This window comes from Synchiropus splendidus, chromosome 7, assembly GCF_027744825.2.
Source record: "Synchiropus splendidus isolate RoL2022-P1 chromosome 7, RoL_Sspl_1.0, whole genome shotgun sequence".
In the NCBI taxonomy this organism is placed as follows: Eukaryota; Metazoa; Chordata; class Actinopteri; order Syngnathiformes; family Callionymidae; genus Synchiropus; species Synchiropus splendidus.
The window spans coordinates 11,374,739-11,399,574 of NC_071340.1; the positions used below are offsets into that span (position 1 = coordinate 11,374,739).

General features: G+C 43.0%; 1 protein-coding gene across 14 annotated transcripts in view; it reads left to right on the forward strand.

Moving 5' to 3' along the window:
- Window positions 1-24,836, forward strand: part of pde4d (phosphodiesterase 4D, cAMP-specific) — a 182,484-nt gene that overhangs the window by 153,894 nt on the left and 3,754 nt on the right. For 12 of the 14 annotated variants that reach the window (XM_053869799.1, XM_053869805.1, XM_053869795.1 and 9 more), the window contains 13 exons: window positions 8,653-8,844; window positions 12,542-12,578; window positions 12,670-12,746; window positions 12,951-13,000; window positions 15,702-15,814; window positions 21,921-22,014; window positions 22,094-22,269; window positions 22,668-22,766; window positions 22,843-23,007; window positions 23,083-23,182; window positions 24,014-24,168; window positions 24,249-24,371; window positions 24,476-24,658. In XM_053869799.1, coding sequence (XP_053725774.1) covers window positions 8,653-8,844; window positions 12,542-12,578; window positions 12,670-12,746; window positions 12,951-13,000; window positions 15,702-15,814; window positions 21,921-22,014; window positions 22,094-22,269; window positions 22,668-22,766; window positions 22,843-23,007; window positions 23,083-23,182; window positions 24,014-24,168; window positions 24,249-24,371; window positions 24,476-24,658 — 1,564 coding nt within the window. Of the gene's footprint in view, window positions 1-680; window positions 1,326-3,211; window positions 3,251-8,652; window positions 8,845-12,541; window positions 12,579-12,669; window positions 12,747-12,950; window positions 13,001-15,701; window positions 15,815-21,920; window positions 22,015-22,093; window positions 22,270-22,667; window positions 22,767-22,842; window positions 23,008-23,082; window positions 23,183-24,013; window positions 24,169-24,248; window positions 24,372-24,475; window positions 24,659-24,836 lie in introns of those variants that run through there. The other 2 variants (XM_053869801.1, XM_053869803.1) reach the window with 2 other exon arrangements.

The following is a 24,836-nucleotide window of genomic DNA, read 5'->3' on the forward strand; positions in this document are numbered from 1 at the left end:
ACTGACGTGCAAATGCTTTAAACATGAAGATTTCCTTGCACTGCTATTGTGATGAAACACATGAAGAAGAATCAAGACGCCTACTTTCATGACATCATAGTGAAGTCAAAGCTTCAGTCTCTCAAACTGAGTCGCACTTGGTCCAAATAACTCACTTCGAAGGAGAAGCTGCTATTGAGCCGTCACAGATTGGATTGAATAGTCACTTCAGAGTCGCCTGTCACTTATATCTGCAGTGCATAGCAAGAGAAATGCTGAGGCAGAATCCTTGAGAGAACCAGGCTGATGATCATTCCATTCATTTCATGGCCATTTGAATGTCACACTTGCTTCTGATAAACTTGCACTATAGTTAGGACACTATAGAGCAGTCAGAAGATATATACTGTGTTAAGTTTTTAAGGGGAAATTATTAATACATTTTGTTTCTTTAATTTATATGTTCAGTTGATGGACTGTAGTAAAAGAAGAAATGGGCATCTCATCACATCTTTTTTTTCCTATATAATTCTACTTATTTTATTCCTAATGAATATCGACTTATTTACACTATTATTTACATTGTATTACATAATTATTTTTATTCTTATTATGGTGTGTCTGTGGTTCAACAATATATTTCTAGGGTTAGGGTTAGGGTTAGGGTTAGGTTAAATGTTAAATCCTGACAATTATTTTAAGCAGTTCGTTGCCATCATTGCTATGGTCTCAAGTCATCTGACATCAAAAATCTCTTGTTTTGCTTTATCAGTTCAGAGCAGCCTTTCAGATTTCCTACCGCTCCTGAATCTTCTTGGCCGTCACTATCTCTCGCCTCTCGTAATCATTGACTTGCTAGGCTGTGGGTTTTAGGTTACTGTGGCAGTATTGTGACTCTTGAGACGATTGATAGAGCTGAAGGGGGATAGAAGTCCCGCCCTTGAGGAGTTACTATGACCAAACAACCCCTCCCTCTCCAGACATGCTTGAGCTGCAGCAGCGAGACAGATCACTGAGTGGTGCAAGTTAGAGGTAGTGAAGTCATGCAGGAGGAAAACGGATTCTCCCTTGTGTCTCAGAAGTCAGCAGATTGATCTGAACTGGAAGGAGAGGGAGCTGCTGGACAGTTAGAGGAATATCCGTTCACAGAAGGATTGCTGATTCTTGGACTAAGGCGAGGGAGCGACGCCCGGATCTCCTAATGCCTAACTAGCTGTGCGCTCATGTGGGTGTGCGCATATGTACAGTAGAGTGAGTGGATGTGGAAGGAAAAGACGGACCATGAGTATCATTCTTAAGCCCAGGTCGCGCTCCACCAGCTCGCTGAAGAACACAGAAGGAATATGGTAAAGAGACAATAATCTCAATTTCTTTGTGCTTCACACCTTCTCTGCCTCCTTCTGGCTTCACTGCTTCAACCTATCAGTGTTGCTCAATCAACATATGGACTCTGTTGATAAAGCATCACCGTCTATCTATAGTCAAGCAGGTGGTGAAATGAGTCTTGCTGTGGAATAGCTCGTATTTATCTCTGCTCTTGCCGCACAAGTGATCTGAGCTCTTTGAATCTATTACTAACTACTAAGAAGGTTAATAATTCATAATAATTCATTTTAACTCAAAACCATTGACGCTTCATCATTTAAGACATTTTCTGTAATGAGTGTTTCTTGTAATCCTTTATGGGACTTAGTTGCAGGGTAGTGTGTCATCGGTGCATCAGAACTTTGCATATAAGACTCTTCAAACTTGGCCACTGGCTCTTATTCTCTTTTGTTTGGATTTACAAACCGTTTCCCTATTATTTTCAATAGTCTGGTCATGTCACCAGCTCCAGTTTAAGAACACAAAGTGAAATAAATCCACTTTCATGTGTCTGTGGAGATGAAATGTGGATTTGAAGGTTTGCTCTTTCAGCCTCAGTGTACGGTGTTGACAGAGCGCTACTGCTTCCTGCTGTCCGATTCACCACATTGCACTCTTGACATACTCAAGACTAATTCTGTAAAGTATACGGCGAGCACTGATACCAAAATAACACGTTGGGAGGTATGCACTGTCCTTGCGCCTTTTTAGTTTATTTTTCATGATTCATTTTTTGATCCAGGTAAGTCTTGGTTCCCTACTCATTGCTCAGATCACCTGAGCTATTTGTATGCTGGATATTGCTACATTGATTGTTATCGTGGATGGCTAAGATAATGCTATCATGGATGTCCTGAACTGACTTTCCACCAAACCAACTTCCCAAAAAACTCTGACAATCACCCTTCTTGGGTCAGTGTTTTGTCAGGTTCAATAGACGGCACATGACTGTAGATTATGGCAGGATGCAGATTGCACAGCCAGGGGCACAATCTGCCCTGCCCTCCACCCTTCCACCACCACACTCCCTCCTTCTTCTGTCTTAACTTGTCCTTGCCTGTCAGCACTCATTTCTCACCAAGAAGCAGCCCTGTAGCTTTAACATTGGTATTATATATTCACAGTTTTTCCATGTTGGATCTCTGACTAAGCTGTAAACACAATAACCCTGAACAAACAGGGTAAAAAAAAAAAACAGCATTTGGGCGGCATGAGGTGTTGGAGTTACCGAGCAACCGCATGTGTCTGAACCCTTGGACCTCCCTGCAGTGTTCTCACGTTTATTAATCTACTTCACAACCGGCTCAGCAGAATAATGACTTCCAGGTGTGGTGAAAACATTAACTGGGCCTTTGGGTTGTAAAAACAGACGTCAGGTGTGGAGGTCCGTGTTCAAGCAGAACCTTGTCCGTGGAGTTCTCTCATGTTGAAGCAGAAAATCTGACAGGTTTGTTCGAGCCATGTTTTTGAACGTCTACCAGAAGATCAGCTGGACAAAGAATTCATCCATCTGTCCTGCCCGCCTCTCTTCTTGTACTCCTCTTATCAAAGCTTCTTTCGCAGCATCTCATCATTCCCATAGCTGCTGAGGAAACTTGCAGTCAATGGCGCTTTATTTTAAAGTAGAAGATAAAACTGAGATTCCAGCCACTGATATCTAATGAAAAGACAGCTCATGTGACAAGGAAGTGTTTCACTTTGACTCACATTTTTGATCGACTGTCTTTATTCATCCCAGAATTGGGAGATTTACATTCCACAGTTTAGACATGGAGGAGTATCTCTTAAAGCAGCGGCTCTTAGAAGTCCTCCCGACCCCTGATATTCTGAAAGTTGCTTTAAATAAAACTGTTTTTTTTGTTTCTAGCATGCCAAAAATCTTCCACGCTGAAACATTTAACCTGAGGTATGTACAGATCCGTAGTGTCCTCTTAGACCCTCAGTGATAGTGAGATAATCTTGTGCTGTTGTTTTTACCGTGTCTTTGTGTTAGTGAATGGCTCATCGAGTGAATCCATCAACGTGTGCTTGCCGTGCCCACGAGCTTGACTAAACAGGAGCAGACTTTCTGTATGAATGTGTAGGTTTTCCCACAGTATGTTTGCGAGCGACTGGTGAGCTGAGCTGTGTGATTTTGACACCCTGTGAACACCACTGCTTCCTTCCCACCATGCAGAAGATATTGTGGTGAGTGTAGGTAAAGCACACAGGAATGTGCGACCCTGCGCTCGGGTCTGGTATGTGTCCGCCACATGGAGCCAACTGCAGCCAGGCGATTGTGTGTCAAAGGTTATCTGCGTCTTTAAAGCCAGAGCTCTTTGTGTTCAGGAGATGATATGTATCTGTTAGATAGCTTGTTGTTGATTTAGCTTTTTGGCTGGAACGTGCTAAACTGGTGTGTTATGCTTGCTTTGCAGCAATTAGAGGCGGTTCTTCATCGCCATGGTGACGTCTTTGTAAGTCTGTCATGACTGACTGAGTCGTCTGAATAGAGCAGTGACAGCAGCGAGCGGTGACGTTTACAGCTCTGACTGGACAAACCTCAGATACTTCACAGTTTTTATGTTAAGTTCTTTTTTTGCTGTCTGTGATCGAAATCACTTGAAGAGTTCTGAACAGATATAAAAGGAACCTATGAGGCTCGTCCGTGTCTTGAGAGTGGCGCTGCTGTCACTGATGTAGATATATGACTTTTTCCACGTACAAACACCACTTCTCTTGGATGAATAAAACTGCATGACAAGAATGAGGACAAACGTGAACTGAGGGAGAAAGTTAACATCTCCACACATCAACAGTGACAGCGCACCACAATCGGCATCTGTTCGGGAGTGTGGCTTCACATGCTTTCACCATTCGCCATAACTTACGGGTTGAAATGCTATCGTCTTTCCAAGGTGACACGTAAGTCAGGTTCATTTAAAGCTGCTCTAAAGGCTTCTGTGAATTTGTGGCCAGTTGAAAGTGGGAGGGCCTCACAGGCACGACTCTTCACCCACGTTTATAGTCTTTCAGTGTAAACAGTGTTTCGAGCAAGGTGGCCATTTTGCAAACTGAAATTACAAAGATTTAGAATTTGATTTTGATGTAAGATTTGATCACTAAGGAAGAGAAACTGGGTCCCCTTTAAACAGCATTTTTAGGAATAAGGAAACTTGTTTTGTTTCATCTGGATTGACGAAGGTTTTGAAAGGAAAGAATGGAACATTTAAACTAAATTCATCACCTTCCAAGTGACAAAATGCGGTGGAAATATGCACTGTCTCAGTGCTTTGTCTCTGGTTATGAAATGATTCAGTATTTCAGCTCTGACACGAAGGCGTCCTGCTGGGTGTTCATGCCAGTTGTTCTATTTGTGGATGAGTGCGTTGTTTCCTGAGGTCGAGTGTGACAAAGAGACGGACAGTATCCATGAGAAGGTTGTTGTATGTGTGTGTGTCTGTGTGGTCTTTTATGTAGTGTGTTACTGTCAGTCAGTTTGTGTGATGATTTTACATCAGATGATCAAAAAGTGTTGTGGGGTTTTTTTCCCTCCAGTCCTCAATCCTTTAAACTTAAATGTAGGAATTGAGCACTTTTAACTGTTGCCGTTTTGTTTGTACAACACGGTACTTACTTCAGACTTTTATGCTGTCGTTCACATTTGGTGTAATGAAGTACGAATATCAAGTGCATTAAATGCACTTTCTTTGGTATAAAACCTGGTTATATTAGAACTTTGATGCTGGTTTTCCCAAAGGAGTGGAGACAAGACTGAACAAGGATGAAATGCATTGCACAGACAAGCCACGGTGATGTAGCTTCCCACCGAGATAAAGTTTCGTGATCCGGCTTGAGTTACAGTAACAGACAATAGCCTTTTTCATGGCCAGCAACAGCAACACACCCCAGTGGTGCTCCTTTCTCCACGTTGTGTTGCGTCACGTCTGCCTCCTCGGTCCTTCTGCACCTCTGATGCATCGATCATTCACTGGTTCATCACCAGCTCTGGGTCAGCTGATCAATTATCCACCACAGGGATCATCATGGGTCGCCAGTCAGCTGATCACTGACAATGATTAATTGCTGGTCACGCTCACAAGGGCTTTTCTCTTGGTGCAGGTACAGCTCGGAAGTAATCGTCATGAACTGAAGTGATCCCAAGAAAGTTGTGTTTATGGAGGAAGAGTGAAGTTTGTTGAAACAGATGGCGGAAAGAAGCGGACAGGGAAGTGAGAGGAGTGTACAATGAAGATGGCAGGTCCACTAATAAAAAGTCAAGTTAATTCTGTGTGAAACAAGTGAACAATGTCCGTCCTTTTTTCCGACCCCCCAATGAGGAAACAGCTTTGTGTTGGAAACAAAGTCAGGCATTCCTGCTGTGATGTCACAGCTGGTTCAACACCACCACAAGTGTTCGGACACGCTAACACATTGTTAGTGAGTGAAAGTTGTGTCTGAGCATCGTGTTACAGGCTGTGACGTCCAATGAAGTGTGATGAGGAATCGGGTGTTGCATATTTCCAGGCTTGGTATTCAGTGCACAGTCATTGGTACACATCGATATGGAATGTGTGTGGATTAATGTTCCGTTTAGGTTCACAGAACAAAGAATTTTAATGAAGTTTGTGCGTCATTGGGGCACTGAAATTCCCATACTTGAGCAGAAACGCCAATAAAAGGGGGCTGAGGGAAGGTTACTGAAGACATTTGCCCTTCGCTCTGCTTCCAGGCCGCCAGCCAAAATATCCTATTCCACTCGCAAACTCACTTAAATGCTGCCACTCTCTGAGATCTCAGTGATACTTCAGCATGTAGCCGTGGGGTTTCGAGAGGGAAATGCCTGGCATGTCCTGTTGTTTTCGAGTGATAGTGATCGGCTTTAGCTTCTGAAAAAGAACATGTTGCGGTTTAGTCGGATTTATTTGGTTGGTCAGCAGGAGAGGAGAGAAGGCTGTAGCTCCTACAGTGAACCGAAAGCTTGACATTAGCAGAGAGGAAGATGCTAAAGCTTGTGGTAAGGCAGCCTGCAGAGGAGTTGGGAGACACATTTAGGGAGATGGTTTGGAGAGACAGAAGAATGAATATACCAGGTGATAGGAGAAGAGGAAGTGAGTTTGGTGGTGAGGACGTGAGGAGGATAGGTCTGCCTCGGGAGAGATGCCAGATCGGACAAGGCTGACTTGGCAGCCCCCGATGGGAAACACTGAAACTTTTTAAAAATGCTCTTTTTTCCTCATCACTCAATTGGCCTTGGTTGAACATGTCAGTCAAGTAAATTTACCACAGGTCCTTTAAGGTTTGATGTAAAATATGATCATAATAAAGCACCGCTGCTAATGTTTTGCTGTAGTACTTCTTTATTTTCGCTGAGTTGTGACAGTTTAAGTATTGTTGAAATTGTTTATTACGGCTTCCTGGCAACAAATGAATTTTTGTGTGTGTTTCAATTGGAAAAACCCCAAACCTGTGCACCTGGGAAATGAAAAAAAAATGCTCAACAAATAATGAAAATATGTGTTTGAATCGCCTCATAGCACTGCTGTTTATAATTCAAGTAAGTGGTGACTGGCCAAGAAAAAGTACTTTGGAGCCCTGAATGAAACATTGTCATTATACACTGCTGGCACAATGGATAATGATATTTGGGAGACTTGCAAAGTGGTTATGTTGCTGTCATGTCCCGGCTGCTTCAGGGTCGACTGGCAGCTGAAACTCGTGTTTGTACGGACTTGTCGGTTCAGTTTCTCCCATTCAACCTTTGACCTCCTTTGACTTAGTCGTCTGAGAATGTTGGCAAGTGAGAAATCACAATGTTTTCGCTCATCAAACTCAAATCATGTGACTTTTGGGCAAAATAATTCTCTTCTTTGATCTGCCGTGCAGCAAAGCAGATCCCAGCACGATAGTCGGGAGGAGGAAAGCTGCCGTTCTGTGGTCACATTCATAATGCATGATGGGAACTCTAAAGCTCATCCTTGGACTTTGTCAGCGATATGACCCCGGGGGGAGGAACCGTCAGCAGATTCTCTCCTCCTCTGTAAGAGCTTCTCAGAAAACATCCATAAACCACCGCAGCTTTTTTTCCTCCCTCCGTACATCAGCATCACCTGTTCCGTCTTAGTGTCAGCGGAGACTTAAAATGATTGGACAGAATTGTTGTGCTGTCATTACTGAAGTGTTTTAGTGGATATGTTCCAGCCAGTGTTGAATAATTGACATTCATTATGCAAGAAGATGGGCACACATGTCTTGAGCTGGGTGTCCCGTACTGGTTTAGGAGCAGATTAAATTGGATTAATGCGGATGATCGCAGCAGAAGAGACGTCACTCATGTGTCACTCTAGAAGGATTCCCTCTCGTACGGTGACACCAGCAGAGGTTTAGCTCAGGTTGGAGTGGCAGTGTCTTGCGCATCACTTTGTGTTGCTTTTTCCTGCGCATGGCTGACAATGCTAGTGGACACCAACATGTAAGTTGATGCTGAATTCTTATCCATATTTTGGTGAGCAATGTGTGTTTCTACTGAGTCTGTTTAGACCTTGCAAAAAGGACTTCTCTCTGCACGATGAACTATTGTTTTTGGATGTGCTTTCTTGAGAGACGGTTGATAGTGATTGTGACTGCAGGATCAACATTTTTGGACTGAGACTTTGATAGTATGGTGTTTCAGGCTAGCTTCAGTCTCACAGGAAGACGAATCCCAGGGCTGGTGGGTAGAAACCTGGGTCCTCTCTGACTCGAACGGTTCTCTCGCTGCTTTCTCTGGTTGCCTTTAGACCCTCTAGTTCCCTGCCATCGCCTGCTAACCCACAGACATAAATCTGTGACTGTTATTCCCCAAATTGTGTGTGTTTGTCTGTCTGTGATGTGTGATGACCTAGAAGACTTTCCAGGGTATCCCTTGCCTATCAACTTGGTTAGCACTGGAATAAGCAAAGTAAAAAGACAATTATTTAAATGCCCCTCTAATGTGTTCTTGTTTCTTTCTAGTTGATTGACTTTTAAATTGATTATTATTCAGAATTCATTTTTATCATTTTCTGATATGAACTTCGTTCGGTTTACAAGCATTTTATATATATATATATATATATATATATATATATAGAAAAAGTTGATTTTTTTTCCAGATGAAATGTAAGAAAAGCAATTATTTTTTAACGTTCTCCAATAAATCTATTTTCTGGTCATAACTGCTGAGTTGACATTGCAGGACTTGCAGGAGTGACTTCCTTGACTTGTTTTGGGGCCGCTATTTAAAAGTATCCGTGACCAACATTTCTGTTATAACCAACTCTCACGTCTCTTCTTTCTCCGTCTCACCAGTTTCGACGTGGACAATGGAACATCATCAGGTCGCAGCCCACTGGACCCCATGGCCAGCCCGGGGTCTGGCCTCATCCTGCAGGCCAATTTTGTCCACAGCCAGCGGAGAGAGTCATTCCTCTACCGCTCGGACAGCGACTACGACCTCTCGCCCAAGTCTATGTCCCGAAACTCCTCCATTGCCAGCGACATGTGAGTGCCGTGCATTTTTGAAGGCTTGTTGTGTCACCAGATTAGAGGTTTGAGCTGCAGTTTGCTTGACCAGCAGCTGATTGCGAGGTGTCGGGTCTATTCTTGGATGTATCCATATCATAAGTGGTCGGCAACCTTTCCGTGGCGATTTGTCTGGACTAAAATGCAAAGGCAGACAGTGTTAAGTCTCTTTTCTCGTGTTGTTAGCATGTTTCTCATGCACCTCAATTGCAGCTATTTGGTTACATATTCACATTTAGAGTACAGGAAACAAGTGTATCGACTGGAAATTCAGCCCAAAGGACAGACAAACTGTAATCCAATACTTCCTCCTGACTGATGCAGTTTGCCTTTTTTTTTCAACTGGTTTCCACGAGTAGTGCATCTGAAAAGTACTTCTTCATCATGGTTTAACACCTAAAATATAGAAATAGAACTCTGCAGACACTTTATATCAGTTTTCATTTGAAAGAAAGCAGGCTAAGGGCCACATGTGGCTCTGGGCTGCCTGCCTCCATGTTGTAGGGTATGGAATCTGATTTGGGTCAATAATAGTCAAGCAAAACTTATGATATTACAAACAGAAAATGAGATTTAAAAAGAAAAACATTTGTATATTTGAAATTCTTCACCAAATGTTAGTGCTGTTGTCATGACTATCTTCAACTCATCATAATTCACACAGTGTGCAGTGGGTAATGACTGTATCTGTGCACATGTATGTAAGTGGACAACAAAGCTTGTAGCCTGGAATCAGCTTTGTTTGTGAATTGATCGATTTTAATGCACTCTTCTGTCTGTGTTGGAAAATTGATCGTTTGGTACTGCACACATTTGATAAAATTACAAACCCAATATTTAAATACATTTAAAGACTACAGTAAGAAAGAAAAGCATTGTCATTTCAATGACAGAATTGTCTGAATTTTATTTATTATTTAATTATGTGGAATGATCTGTGGTGGGTTGAGACATAGATGTCAGAATACTGGCTACTTTAAAAGTAGAACCAACCTTACCCTGGGGCTCGGTGAGACATAATGTAGTGTCTCTCCAACTGAAAACAAAGGAAAATTGATCATGAATGGCATGCATGTTGCATTTTAGTTGATATGCTTTTTAGTAAAAATAAATAAACAAAAAAAAAAAAAGTTTTAAGAGAGCATGCCCATTACAGTATGTTGTGTCACAGAGGATACCTTTGTTTACAGAGATAAAAGAAGCAGCTGCTGCACCACACGGGGCTCATGGCAAGGCTCACAGTTGCGTTCCCTCTCATATATTAGACCGTACAGTTGGGAGTTGGGAGTCCCTCACGAAGTTTGCCTGAGCATGGCAGTTCACCTTGCAGCGAGTGCAAGGGCAGGATTGCTCTTCCACAACAGAAAAACAAGTTTGTCACATTGTCAAATAAATTAGAAAACATTTCGATAACAATATTTATCATGATAATTTTAGAAAAACTGAATTTAATGACAACAGGTTTGAATATGTTTCTTTTTATTGAATGGGGAAAAAAAGCCTATCTGGACTAAGGGTAAAAAATAACTGAAAAATGACAATTGCTCGACAAATGAACACATATTATACCACAACTTGACACTGATCTTGCTACTTTGGCCTTGTTGTCGTCCTTTATAGGACCTGTGTAGCCACAGTTGAGGATTTGTTCAGTGAAGGAGCCTTTGTCTGATGTTTCTTCAACCAGGAGGAAATGAGGGAAATGAAGTCATTGTCTATGCTGAAATTGCATCATCATCTAAACTATAACGGTCAATAAATAACAGGAGCCATATTATTTATATATGAATAAGGAAAGCTCTTCCATCTATCAAACCTAAGCAAAGCTTAGACTGTAGAGTGCATGTCAATTAGCCCACTAAGGTCAAAAGCAGAGGAAAAAAAAACTGTACCATGACATCCTCATTTTGCAGCAACTGTAACCCATCAGGAATGTCACTCACACAGGAAGTAGGACTGCTGAAAGACAAAATATGTTACCATCAATGAAACATGTGACATGTCACAATAATAATAATATAATATTATAATATAATAATATAATAATAATATAGATAAATATAATATAATACTATTTGCAATGTAAAACGTTTTACTTGATCATTATTGACCCATATCTGATTCCATAGTAGGGAGGTCATAGTGGCGCTAGAGGATGAATCTCAGCTTTTTCTTCTTGGCATAATGCGGCACAGATAATTCATACTGTGACCCCTGAGGAGTCTAGATTTTGACAAGGTGGTGACAAATATTTGACCACTCAGAAAAGTCATCCATCTATTTAAAACAGTGAGTAAGATCCAGAAGATTCTGTGGATTATTAAACGGCAGTCTCCTCCTTCTCCGGTTGTCACAGGATCTACGACGCGTCACCTTTCCTTCAAACGTCATCTGCCCCTTCTCTGCATGTGTTATGAGCACATGTCAAGCCTGCGTCGGTTCTGACCTTCGCTCACATGACAGTGGGTGTGTGTGTGTGTGTGTGTGTGTGATGCGGTCGAGCTCTCGTGGAGCAACTCCTCACCTGCCACCTGAACAAATGTTGACAGTACTCACTGCCATTCTGGGCCCTGCTCAAGGTTAAGTGTGTAACATTCCTTCAGCTGGATCACAGTTGACTAATGACCTCTGTGGCGTCAGCAAGGTTCTCTCAGCTGCCCTTTTGGGAAGAAACCCTTTCGCCGACTCTCACATCCTCGCTGTTTAGACTGGAGAGTCCAATTTTCATACCACTGACTGGAACACCAAGTCCTTCTCACACACTGAGGGAAAAAATGATTAAAAAAGAAAAAAAAACATGTCACAACTCTTAAAAGCCCATAAAGCTGTGAGACATTTATGTTTTTAGCCCAGTATAGACCTGGGTTGGGCAATGACATTTCGTAAGGCGCCACTTGATGCCTTTATGTAACAAGGACAAAATAGAAAAATTTACAATGTTCAGTTATTCAATGGAATTATAATATAATCTCTGTTAATATCCTGGGATGTGATAATTCGGGAGTAAAATAAATAAATCAATAATAATAAAAGTTTGGACAGATGAATATGTGAACATAAACTTGAATCTAAAATGTTGAGTTTCCTTCTGTCTTTGTGAAGGCCCCTCCAGCCCATGTCTCTCTCAAATCACATAGAGATTGTTATGATTCAGAGTTCTTTCATGGTGACATTTGTAAAGAAACAACAGTCACCTATTACATATGAAGCCCCAGCTGCTGCGTGACATGTTCAAAACCGTCACCGTCACTGAGATATCCTGAGGTCTCATCTGAGGCGATGACCTCTTCCCAGACGTGTTCGACGGAAAACCCTCCAAGGGGCTAGTAAGAGAACCATTGAGTATTAGAACTCAGAGGTCAAAGGCTCCTTGAGAACAAAGCGATATTGCAATCGCAGAAACTGACAGCAGTTCTGAGACTCTCTTGATTCAGTTTTGTTTTCTATATGTGATAATGCCTGGAAGTAGAGCATCCAACAGCTGCATAGCAGTGTTACATTTAGAGAGCGTCAAAATTGAATTCAGATGTTTTTTTTGGGTTTTTTTCTTGATGTTTATGCCATTTAATCAACTCATTTGAATGTGAAAAGTCTACGCTGCAAAGGTCACGTCAGGATAATGACGTCTTAAATGTGCGTATTTTAATGAAAACTTTGACATTTCTGTGTTTTGTAGTCATGGAGACGATATGATTGTAACGCCTTTTGCACAGGTGAGTCATTTTGCACGCATGACAGTGTGATGTTTTCATGTTGCTTCAGTTAAAGAGTGACTCAGTCTGAATCTGTGGTTTTCGCTTTCAGGTTCTCGCCAGCTTGAGAACTGTACGGAACAACTTCGGTGCATTAACAAACCTACAGCAAGACAGAGCGTCGAATAAGTAAGTTTGTCCTGAGATTCACGACCTCTCTGCTTCCCGGGAGACACGTGATTTAACGTTCGCTTGAGGTCGGTTAGGATTGTCACATCATGGTTTTGGCGCGACCTCTGCTGTCCATAAGCAGTATTACAACAACAGTACCCTGAAACTAAATGACGTTGAAGTAAATTTCTAAGCTCATATTTTTTCCTCATTTTTGAACAGAAGATCACCAATGTGTAATCCACCGCCCATCACCAAGACCACCTTTACAGGTATGTGCTCACTTTAACTCTCACTTTGAAGCTAGCAACGCGAGTTTTGCTGTCAAACCTGAGGTGCACAGCTTGTGCTGACACACCTGCAACATATCAGTTATTGTTGTGTCTGAATGATGAGACAGACTGTCCTTCTCCTCCAGTGCTGCCTGTTATTTATGAGGAAAAAAACGTGCATTGGACATCATCGAATTACATTAGCCTTCATTGAGGGTAATTCTTTGATTAAAAAAAAATAATGAGAAGAAGAAATCTGATAAAATACAGTATGTATTTGGTGATAGATGATAAGTCAGTAACCAAATTTAAGCAGATTATAAAGGGAGGCTTAATCCATCTTTTATGGAGCCCTGGAGGTGACATGCATGTGTTTATTTTTTTTGGATGTGTCATGCATGACTTTCTTTTTTTTTTAGCCTGATATAACAGTTATCTCGAGATAAATTTTATCTCTGCAAGTCAGAATATTGCTGACGGCAAAGTCTGTGCGCTTTTAACACTCTGATCAAGTGGCTTCTACTCACTCGCGCTGACATTTACGATTGTATCTTGAGATAAAAATTATCTTGAGATAGCTGTCATCTTGGGCAAAAAAATAACAAAGTCATGCATGCCACATCCAAAAAAAATAAACACATGCATGTCACTTCCAGGACTCTGTAATCTTTTAAGGGGGAAAGGGAAAAAAAGTTTTTTTTTCTATTCCAATTAATGTAGTAAAGTAAATTAGCAAAGTAGCATAATGTTTCCAGGGATTTAAGTCATACATATCCATCACATTACTATCGCTCACATTACTATCTTAACCATTTAAATCACCATTTCCGAGGTGACATGGTGACATCATCATTCCAACATCTCTTCCATCGGACTGTGTTCTCTGGAATCCCTGGTTTCCCTCGCCCCCTCCTCCTTCCGTTGCAGTCCGGGTTCAGTGTGGGCCTGTTCCGGTTCGCAGTTTGTGTGCCGCCGTGTGTCTGTGCAGCAGAGTGGCCTCTCTCCGAGCGCTGGTGTCTGATGTCGCACTAAGCATGAGAGGAATGTCATTGACGTCAGTGCAGTTGCTGTCAGAAAGAGTAGCACCCCAGCCACTGACACCACATCGGGGAGAGAGACGAAGAGGAGGGTGGGAGAGACACAAGAGGGGAGCAGGAAGGATGTGCGGAGATCAGCGGAGGAAACAAGATTGTGGGAGAGGAAGACGAATGGAAGGAGGGAGGGAGAGATTTGTCTGAGACAATGAAGCAGCAGAGGGGGGACACAGAAGACAATGGGGGGGGGGGATAAATGAGGTGACTTGAGGTGTTCAGTTTTGAGCTGGGATATACACCATCAATAACAAACAATGTTGTAAAAGTTGCAGCTTTTTCAACTCCCTCTTGTGTTCAACTCATTTGACATTTTAGTGCAAGGTGACTTACAGAGGGGAGGCATGCAGCGCCGTGTACCTTGCTCAAGGGCCCACGTTGGTGTCTCCTTGTCCTCCCGTGTGCTGCGTATGATCCACTTTCCTAGACAGCTGCCATTATGGTGACAAAAATAGGTTTGTAAGTGCCACCAACTAGACGTGATGCAGCGGATTATGTTAGGGACCTAGGAGTGAGACGCTGCATGATGATTTTTCACCAAATGAAAGCCAAGTGTCAGCAACTTCTTGGTCCTCTTCGTTTGTTTACCCCGTTGTTTTGGTGACTCTTGACAAGTGGTCTCCTCCTTCGGCTCCTCTCCTCCACTTCCACTCCAGGTTTTGTCTCTCTCCCTTCCCCATCCATAGTGCAGTCCTCTCAGGCTTTAGCTTCAGCTTGGGGAAAGCAGCACGTTTGGCTACCAGGGACGCCGAAGCAACAGCAGCCCACCCCCCCATACTCACACACACGCTCACAGCATCTCCAGAAAACACTCACTCTCACAGCACAGGATTTTTCCTTTTTTTCCCCTTAAATCTGGGACTGTTATTGCAGGAGGAGACAAAGATCAGGATGTGTTATGGTTAGCTGTGTGTGTGGTGCATGTCTGTCTGTGTGTGTGTGTGTGTGTGTGTGTGTGTGTGTGTGTGTGTGTGTGTGTGTGTGTGTGTGTGTGTGAGTGAGTGAGATGCCTTTGTATTTGTTAATGACGCCGGGATGCTGTGAACAATTGTGCGCCATGCTGGACCTCGCTGACATGGATCTGAGGTGGTCCTGAGTCTGGTGCTGGATCTTCTCTGCCCCCATCCCTGCTCCGGCAAACATGGGCCCGCTTAGCAGACTGCTCTTCATCCTGCTACATGACTGGAATTACACGTCTCCTGAATGATTCAAGCCTTCAACCTTAAATATACATTGATCCCTGTTGTGCGAGTGTTGGTGGCGGACCTTCGTCGTGTTGTTCCTCTGGACACCTTCTGACCACCAGCAGCTGCTCTCTGTGGGATTATTGTCCATTTTTGTGCTGGATTATTTGCTACCTTGAAGAGAAGCTGTGACCTGCAGCTGATGTGCGATTGCTCATCGGTCGATTGAAACAGCGGACAGCAAGGGACCCCCTCCCAGACCCCACAGCTGGCTTTCCCTGTCCAGCATGAAGAGTCACCCATGCGTCTACTCGGGGTATCCCAGCTTAGCTGTGTGTGGGGTGGGAGACCCCGTGCCTGGGCCGTCCACTAGCCCTCTCAAGCGGCCGCTCACTGACCCCCTGCCCTCCTGTCTTGCCCCTGCAGAGGAGGCCTACCAGAAACTGGCCACTGAGACCCTGGAGGAGCTGGACTGGTGCTTGGACCAGCTGGAGACGCTGCAGACCAGGCACTCGGTCAGCGAGATGGCCTCCAACAAGGTGAGAAAAGTTTCCCAACTTCCATGGCCAGTTCATTTCTGTCATGTCGACACTGAAGTGATAACGGTTTGTAATGATTACCAATAAATATATATATAACATATTGTGTCTGGAAAAACAGAAACTTTGAATAATGATTTTATGCCTGGATGTTGGCTTAGCTTTCTTAAAGCAAGTTTTGAAAGTGGATGAAAACACAAACTGATGAGCTATTCTCACCTTAGAAGTCATTCTGCTGTGTTGACGTGAATGCAGTGGTCAGCTGCGAGGTTCAAGTCCTACTCTGTATCAACGTCTGTGTGCTCTGTGCGAAGGCTCTATCTTCTTCATGCACTTGAGTTAGTTTGCCCCAAGTTTCTCATTTCCTGGTGACTACTGGTGACTTTGGATGTAGGTCAGAGTGTGACTGGCCGTGTCCTGCTGTGTACGTCTAGCTTGGCTGCCTCATATTAATAATCACCGCAGGATAAAAAAAAAAAGTTTTAGTACAAATTCAATTACAGTTTAAGGATTTAGTGGAGAATATTTAGAAACAAGTTTGCTCTGATATTTGTGATTGTGCAGAGATTCTCTGACATGTATAATACATACAAATGACTGATGATCTTGTTATCTTGGCAACCATCAACTGGTGGGATGTATTTTGGCAGTGAGTGAGCAGCAAGTGGGTGTGAGAAGTTTCCACAAGAGCCAAATAGTCTTGGCAATTTCCAGAACTATTGTTGAATGGTCATGAAGCAGGGGTTCCAGACAGCCAGGGCTCAGTGGTGCTTGTGGGGACACTAAGGTGTCATACTATTAATAATGGTGTGGAGGCTCCGTAGAAAAAAGAACACAAAATATTGTCTTCAATTGTCTTAAAAGTAAAACAGGTGAAATCATTTGTTTGATTATTAAATGTGAAAATAAAATACATTCATTTTTGTGCAGTAATTCATTATAATTGGTTAAAACTATTGTTAATAATTTAAAACAAAGCTTAGGAATATTGAAGTATTTTATTATTACTGAAAAATTATATATAACACAAACTAATGGAAACTGTGTGCAAAATGAATAACACTTTAGCTAAGAGAGATATTCTACTATAAATATTAGATATTCTATAATATAGGTGTCTGGAGAATTCAAAAAGGACATTAGAAATGCCACGATAATGTGCTTCTCTAGAACGACAGAATTAAACAACAATTGTGTTCAGTAAAAGGCAGAATTGTTCTGAGTGTCTCTGTCTAGGAGCTTCAGTCTTCACTTGTGAATGACACGCTTCGACACTCATTCATGTTCATGTTTCCGGCTTCTTGCTCGTAACTTCAGTCTGGGTCTCACATCAGCCTGTTGGGTGGACTACGAGCCTCTGTGTCTGTGAGGACTTGCAGCTTGTGTTTGTGCTGTGAGCTGTGGTGCCTCCAGCGTGTGTGCGAGTGCGCATGTGTGGAAGGAAGGTGCTGCACCGCTCTGAATGCTGATCAGCCCCGGTGATGTCACGCTCCGTGATGTCACACAACCCGGCGGGGGGCGGGAAGAGGGGGTGAATGCAGAGACAAGCTTTAATTTCACTGCTGATGGAAGCCGCGATCGCACACTGGAGCCAGGTGTCTAGGCATCATTTACAACTGAAGACATATCTGTTTTTTGTTAACTGTTTCCTGCCTGACGGCGCCACACTGGAACAACTGTCTTGTTGTCATGGCAACAGCCAAAGAACCAGCCAGCCCCTTCCACATGCAGACGTTTCACAGGTTGTACAGTCTTCGAAGCGGCTATGGGTCACATTTCACTAGCTGAATGATCAGCTGTGCTTCTGTTTTGTGTGTGTCAGTGTGTCACCAGTCCAGTGCACACACACTTCTAGACAAGTGTCTCTGTGGGAGGAAAGTGGAGTAACTCCTTTTTTAAAAAAATAGACATAACACCTATATAGGCTGGATATTTTGGGCGGTAAGCAACATGTGACACGCATGGCTGGTGTGACACTTTCCAATTCATCCCCAATAGTTTGTGTTCGCACCTCAGAGCCGAGCCGTCGATACCTGTGTGTATTATCGGAAGTGGAAAAGTGTGTGTGGCGGCAGTGTTTCCGTGGACGTCTTCACTGTATATGGTGTGACTCCAGGCTGTTGGATCTCAGGTTGTCACGGGCTCATCTGCTCCGGCGCAGCTGTAAATTACTGTCCTTGCAGGCTGCTGGGGTGTGAAGTAGGCTGAGGCGGCTTCCGTCCCTTTTCAATCACCGGAGCTGCTGGACCGGCACACGCTCACCAGCACATGTATGAGCTCGTACCGGGGATTTCCAGCCGTTTTATATGTCAGATGGATTTAAAAAGTCATGGAAACCTAGTCTAAGAGTGAGATGCTGTAGTGCAAACAAGAGCAGCGGCAACTATGCAGCTTGTTCCAAAGCTGCATTTGAGACCAGACCCAAGAAATGCATTCAAATGTTGCCAACATCATTTACTCAATGAAATCAACATTAAATAAATCAACATGAAGCAAAATATAATTTCACAGGTGTCACGTGTCAGTAGGTTCGTGTATATACAGTAAATATCTGTCCAACATCACATGCACACGCTCAAGAAACTGGAGGTGCACTGAGGAGCGCATGTCATTACATCTTATGAGTGTGTTCGGGCACAGTTTTAATTTTATTATTATAACGTGTGGTCCTCATACCTGCGACAACAGATCTTTTTTTTTTTCCTGAATAAAAATATTTCATGTTACCGTTCAAAACTGTGGTAGGTAAATGACAAAAAACAACCCAAAAGTAGTTGAATTACATGTGTCAGCAGAAAATCTGAATTAATATTTTGTTGTTTAAATGTATGTATGGGTCCATGATTTGATTCAGTAATATGCCCAATTCATTCAAATTGAAATATGTGGCTCCTTGTGGCAAATAATTTTATACCAAATCAAATCCCACCCCTAGTATTTTAGTTTAACAGCTATGATGGGAGAAAAGGAATGAATGAAGGGCTGGGTCTTTTGAAACACAAATGCATGTATTTTGTTAGTGGGAGGAAACCGGAGCGCCATGACACCAAGCCTCCAAAGGTGTGTACTGTACCTTTTATAAAGGCATTGCCCTGCACAACAGAGGAGAGTGTGCATCATTCATGGTGCTTCTCCCAACTCCATTCAACAGCTGCTGGAATAAGTGAAATAAAGAGCCGTGGATGCGCCCACACGCTGACCTCCTCTATTCTCTGGTCCCACTTCACATTAGTCTGACGTGTGTTCGCTTCCCAGCACTGATGTGCTGGAGATGTTTGCGTCCTCTCATCTCACTCGTGGACCCCACCACCACCGTCAGCGCTGACCTCAGGTGCTTGTGTCGTAGCAGATGAGGTAACCCGTTCAGGTCCTCTGACAACTTGGAAAGACACACACATATGTCCGCCGCACACCTCGGACCAGCAGGATGTTGATTTTCCGTTTGCTTCGGTCTGGGCCAATCACACAGCAGGTGAGATGCAGGCTTCATCACCAGTGGCCAATGAGAGTCCATGATGATCTCACCCTTCTGTCATCTCTGGGCTGCGATTGGCTGCCGCCGCGTGACAGGGCTGTGGCTACACACGAGAGTGTGTGTGTCATGAACACGGGAGCGGGCAGCCAGTCAAGAAGCCGCAGCATATTGACCGAAATATTTCCACTCTCCCGTCGCTTTGGGATCAGCATCCATTGTTAATTATTCACCGGCTCAGCAGCACCTTCCTGCATCCCTGCTGCACGTGTGTGTGTGTGTGTGTGGCCATGATACACCGGATCTGTGATGCGCAATATTCCTCTCCAGCGTCTCTCAACTTGTCTTCATTTTGGGGATGATTGACTCACTGGATCTTTCCTTACTGGACTCCGATGATGTGATTACGCTGGTTGGCAGTTTCTGGCTCTCAGCTGTGTAGTCACCCCAAACATCCCGTGGATTTTTAAACCTTGTCTTTGGGACAGTTTTCAAAATGCCAGAAGCAAACTATTTGCTCTCTGTGTCTTGGGGGTACATTAAGGTAAGACACCAGGACCTTATTATTAGTCCATATTTTTATTATTTTTCATTATTTTTGGCTTCAAAATTGTTTGCGTTTTCTTGTGATTCACATTTTCATGGAGTTATTCTGCTTTTATTAGTATTATTGATTCTTTTCTTTGTGATTTCACTCAGAATGAATCCTCCAGTTTTTCATAAAATACATCGGAATTCATTTTATATTATTTATTTCTTGTTCCCGAGTGTTTTTTTTCAGCGAGAATATTTAGCATCTACCAAAAACTGGTTTACTGATCTCGATTTCAACACCTTCAGTGGTGTCTTTAACAATAAAAAAAATAAATAAACACAAAAAAACCCTAAAAAACCTGAACCTAAACACACCCTGTGGTGTGTTCCAGTCAATACACAATTGCACACTAAGTACTTTGACTACAGTAATGGTCCTTTTAGAGGATCAATATCGGTTTAGGTAGCTGATCAATAGGTGATGTATTTGGAGGAGAGCGTTTTCACCAAATTCCGTTTGTTTTGTTTTGCGATTCCTTGGGTTACGTTTGCCAACCACTCAACTTTACTCCCTGATTTCAAGTGTTTTCCTCGGCGTCAATCAGGCGGCTCATCAAAACACAGGCTGGAGCTAAATTTGGGGGCTGCCACTTCAATCAGACCCGGCAGAAGCACGGAGGGAGGGTGGGGGGTGTGAACTGGAGGCCAGACGTACAGGACGCTGGTCCCAGTCTGCATGGTGTTGGTTGTGATGGAGCAGAGTTCACCGACCTTTATCAGACGGCGAGCTCTTTTAAAGCCACTGAATTGGTTTATGAGCAGTTGGACTCACAGGACTCACAGTGAGGTGGTGGTGAGGAGGTCAGTGGGTCGAATGGACTTGGGGTTTGAAGCCCTGTCTGCTGGAGCTTCTGTGTTCTCCTCAGGATTATATGGGTTTGCTCCCAGCACTCCGGTTTCCTCCCACAGTTCAAAAGCGTGCGCAAATTCAATTGACCGCTCTGTGTATATATGTGCCCAGTGATGTCCAGGTTTTTCTGTCCCTCGCACCACATAAAGAGGAAAAGCGGTTGAGTGAATGTAAACAAATTCCGGGACAGTTTTCCTTTCAGAAATCTATTACTGTACTGTACTGTCGTAAGTCAGAGTGCACAGACCCGTTCCTCCCTCTCCACTTACCAACATGACAGAAGCAAAGACGGGCTTGTTCTGACTGGAGACTAACTGCTCCCCAACATTATGTTCAATCCCCCCTGCACATGCAGAACATACCATACACACATCCAAGCATGTCATTTACTTCACTGCAAAATTATAACGCAAGTTTCCTCTTGGTTTCTTTGGAAATGTTCGATTCGATCATCATTTATTTCTGTGGAAGTTTGGCAACAATCATTATTGACATAAATATTATATAGGCATGTTCCCCCTGTTTTTGGTTTGCTTTTTTTGAATACATTTGTCACATTATCGTATCTATAAACATTGCTAACTTTGTTTTTTTTTAATGCAAGTTATCTCATTTATTATGAGGAAATGAGAAAAAAAAATGAGAGATTTTTTTTATGTAATGAAGATGCACTTGAGTGTGTTGGTAGTTTTCATTTCCCCCTGGAAAAACAAACATTAAAAGAAGTTCAATTAAGTAAGAAAAATTCTGTAATTATTAATTTAATGAAATTTCATTCATTTTTCTGTTCATTAACATTTGTACCGTTACAGATCTCACTTCACAATTTGCATTTACTCCTGATCAAGTTTTTTTCCCAGGCAAAATTGAATAACTAGTTTGATTCAATGTGAAATGACAAATATTGTCTGGTTTCATTATGATAACATGGCTTCCATTGCTATTCTACAAAAACAAAATTCGGAATGAGACATTTTAATAATGCTCTTTAACGTGTTGCGTTTTTCAATAATGCTCTTTAATATGTTTCCATTTTGAAAATGTGATCTTCTAGCTGTTTGTATTTGAATGTCTGTTATCCAGACGCAGAGCGACTCGTACACCAGAATTTACGATGCAATGTGAGAGCTCGGTTCATGACGTTCGTTCATCTTGTAAAATATTCAACTCCTTATCTTTGTCCTTTTCAGTTCAAGCGAATGTTGAACAGGGAGCTGACTCACCTGTCAGAGATGAGTCGATCAGGGAACCAGGTGTCTGAGTTCATCTCCAGCACCTTCCTGGGTAAGTGATGACAAAGTAGCGCTGCAGAACGCTTGATCTGCTTCAGTGGCTCAGCTGAACACTGGTGTCGGGCTTTCAGACAAACAGCACGAGGTGGAGATGCCGTCCCCGCAGACGCAGAAGGAGAAAGAGAAGAAGAACAAACCCATGTCTCAGATCAGCGGAGTGAAGAAGCTGCAACACTCGTCCAGTCTCACAAACTCCAACATCCCCCGCTTTGGTGTCAAGACGGAGACTGAGGATGAACTTGCTAAGGTTTGTGTGTCTGCTGTTTACGTTCGTCTCTGAACGTGCTGTAAGTAAACTGGTCATTTGCTGTTGCATCATTGCATCAGCCGAAGTGTCACGGTGCCCTTTGCTAGATGATAGTTGTGCTAATGGCTACTTTCAATGACACATTTTATTTATATTCTATGGCAATATTTTATCTCAGAAATCATCACAGCTGTCTTTCGACTAGCTTTAGTGAGTCGATTTGAAAGTGGAAGTCAAACGTAAGAAGCCAATTAAACGGCTTGCCCTCTGGCTCAGCTCACTCTTTGTGCTCTATGTGATTCATTTCATTTCACTGCGATACTGAATAGTGCCACCAGATGTCATTACACAACATGTTCTTCATGAGGAATAATAATCCTTTCTTTTTTCCACCGCAGGAGTTGGAACATGTAAACAAATGGGGCCTTAATGTTTTCAAAATCTCAGAGTTCTCTGGGAATCGGCCGCTGACAGTCATGATGTACACGATTTTCCAGGTATTTCTTGCTGGATTTTGAGTCTTCTCTGATAGAATGTGATGTTAATCTGGGTTCCCTTTGCTCCGCTGCATAGGAAAGAGACTTGTTGAAAACTTTTAAAATTCCACTCGACACCTTTATTACATACCTGATGACCTTAGAAGACCACTACCATGGCGACGTGGCCTATCACAACAACATCCATGCTGCTGACGTCACTCAGTCCACTCATGTGCTGCTCTCCACACCGGCTTTGGAGGTCAGAACATAGGTGTTGTCAGGCTTGTCTCCTCCTCGTATCCTTTGCTAACCTTCTGGGACGTCCCGCCTGCAGGCTGTGTTCACGGACCTGGAGATCCTGGCCGCCATCTTTGCTAGTGCTATTCATGACGTGGACCATCCTGGCGTCTCCAACCAGTTCCTCATCAACACCAGTGAGTTCCTCTGCTGCTCAAAGCTCATGATGAAAGTCTGTAGCATTCAAAAAATTAGGCTTTTCATCGTAAATTTAAGACAGATTTCTTTTAAACAAAATATTTTTGTTTTTCCTGTGTGATTTTTGTTTATTATTATTATTATTATTATTATTATTATTATTATTGTTGTTGTTGTGTTAGTTATATTTGTATTATTTAGCTAAATGTAAAAAACTGTTTAAAAACAGATGTAACAAGACAATATGATAGCAAATAATGTAAATTGTATCCCCTTGCAGATTTAAATATCCAATGTCCACTGGACAACAGACCAAACCACCTTGTCTTTCATCAGCTCAGGTTTAGTTTAATGTCATAACTACTTACTCTGCTGGACAAGATGCTGCAAGAGTCGCAAAAAAATGCTTTTATTTTCCGCTGCCTACTTGTTAATTCACATGAGTCACCCACAAAAGTGGCTTCTCACCCCTCTGAATCCAAGTGTGGGAATCCCTGCAGTAAAGTCAGTGAGTCATCATGAGCTGCTGTCAGCAGCTCCACTTCTGTGTAGCTCAGCCAGAGTCCCTGAAATGAGCGAAGCCACCTTGTGGAAAGTTTCTGGTGAGACGTTTCAGGACACGTCTCCGATCGTAGACGCTCCGGTGTGGTGCAATATATGAGTCATGGTTTGACTGGAAAGATGTGAGACTTTCTTTCATGGCATTGAAGCTTCACGTGGTCCACGTTTTTGTGTGTTAAAGGAAATAAAATGATAAATGATGATGATGAACATGTAGAAGCTGCAGCTTCAGTGTTAAAGACAGATGCTGTTGTGCGTCGCCTGTGCAGACTCTGAGCTGGCGCTGATGTACAACGACTCGTCCGTGTTGGAGAACCATCATCTGGCTGTCGGTTTCAAGCTCCTGCAGGAGGAGAACTGTGACATCTTCCAAAATCTGACCAAAAAACAGCGACAATCACTGCGAAAGATGGTCATCGACATTGTAAGTCACCTGCTCCAGCACCGCACTCCTCGGCGGTGAGTCTCAGTGTTTGTGGTGACGCCTACTGTTTATCTGTGCAGGTTCTGGCCACCGACATGTCCAAGCACATGAACCTACTAGCTGATCTGAAGACCATGGTGGAGACCAAGAAGGTGACCAGCTCCGGTGTCCTGCTGCTGGACAACTACTCTGACAGGATACAGGTTAGGGGTCAACCTCACTGTTGTGATCGAATTCTTCTAGTCACACATGACTCCGCTGACTGGGTGCCCACACAGAGTCTCACCCTTTATATTTGTATCTCCAGGTACTCCAGAATATGGTGCACTGCGCTGACCTCAGCAACCCCACCAAACCCCTGCAGCTCTACCGCCAGTGGACCGACCGGATCATGGAGGAGTTCTTCAGCCAGGGCGACCGAGAGAGGGAGAGAGGGATGGAGATCAGCCCCATGTGTGACAAACACAACGCCTCCGTGGAGAAGAGCCAGGTGAGCCTGGAATCTATGTTTGAAAATACAGGTTTAGTTGTGTAGACACATAATACAGCAGTCACCATGGGACACTGACTTGGGTTCGGTTGGAAACAGTTGGGGAAATAACTAAAAATAAGAGGATTGAGAGAGAATGGTTGCTTATCAAAATCTATCAGGTTGGGAGGGTGCTTGA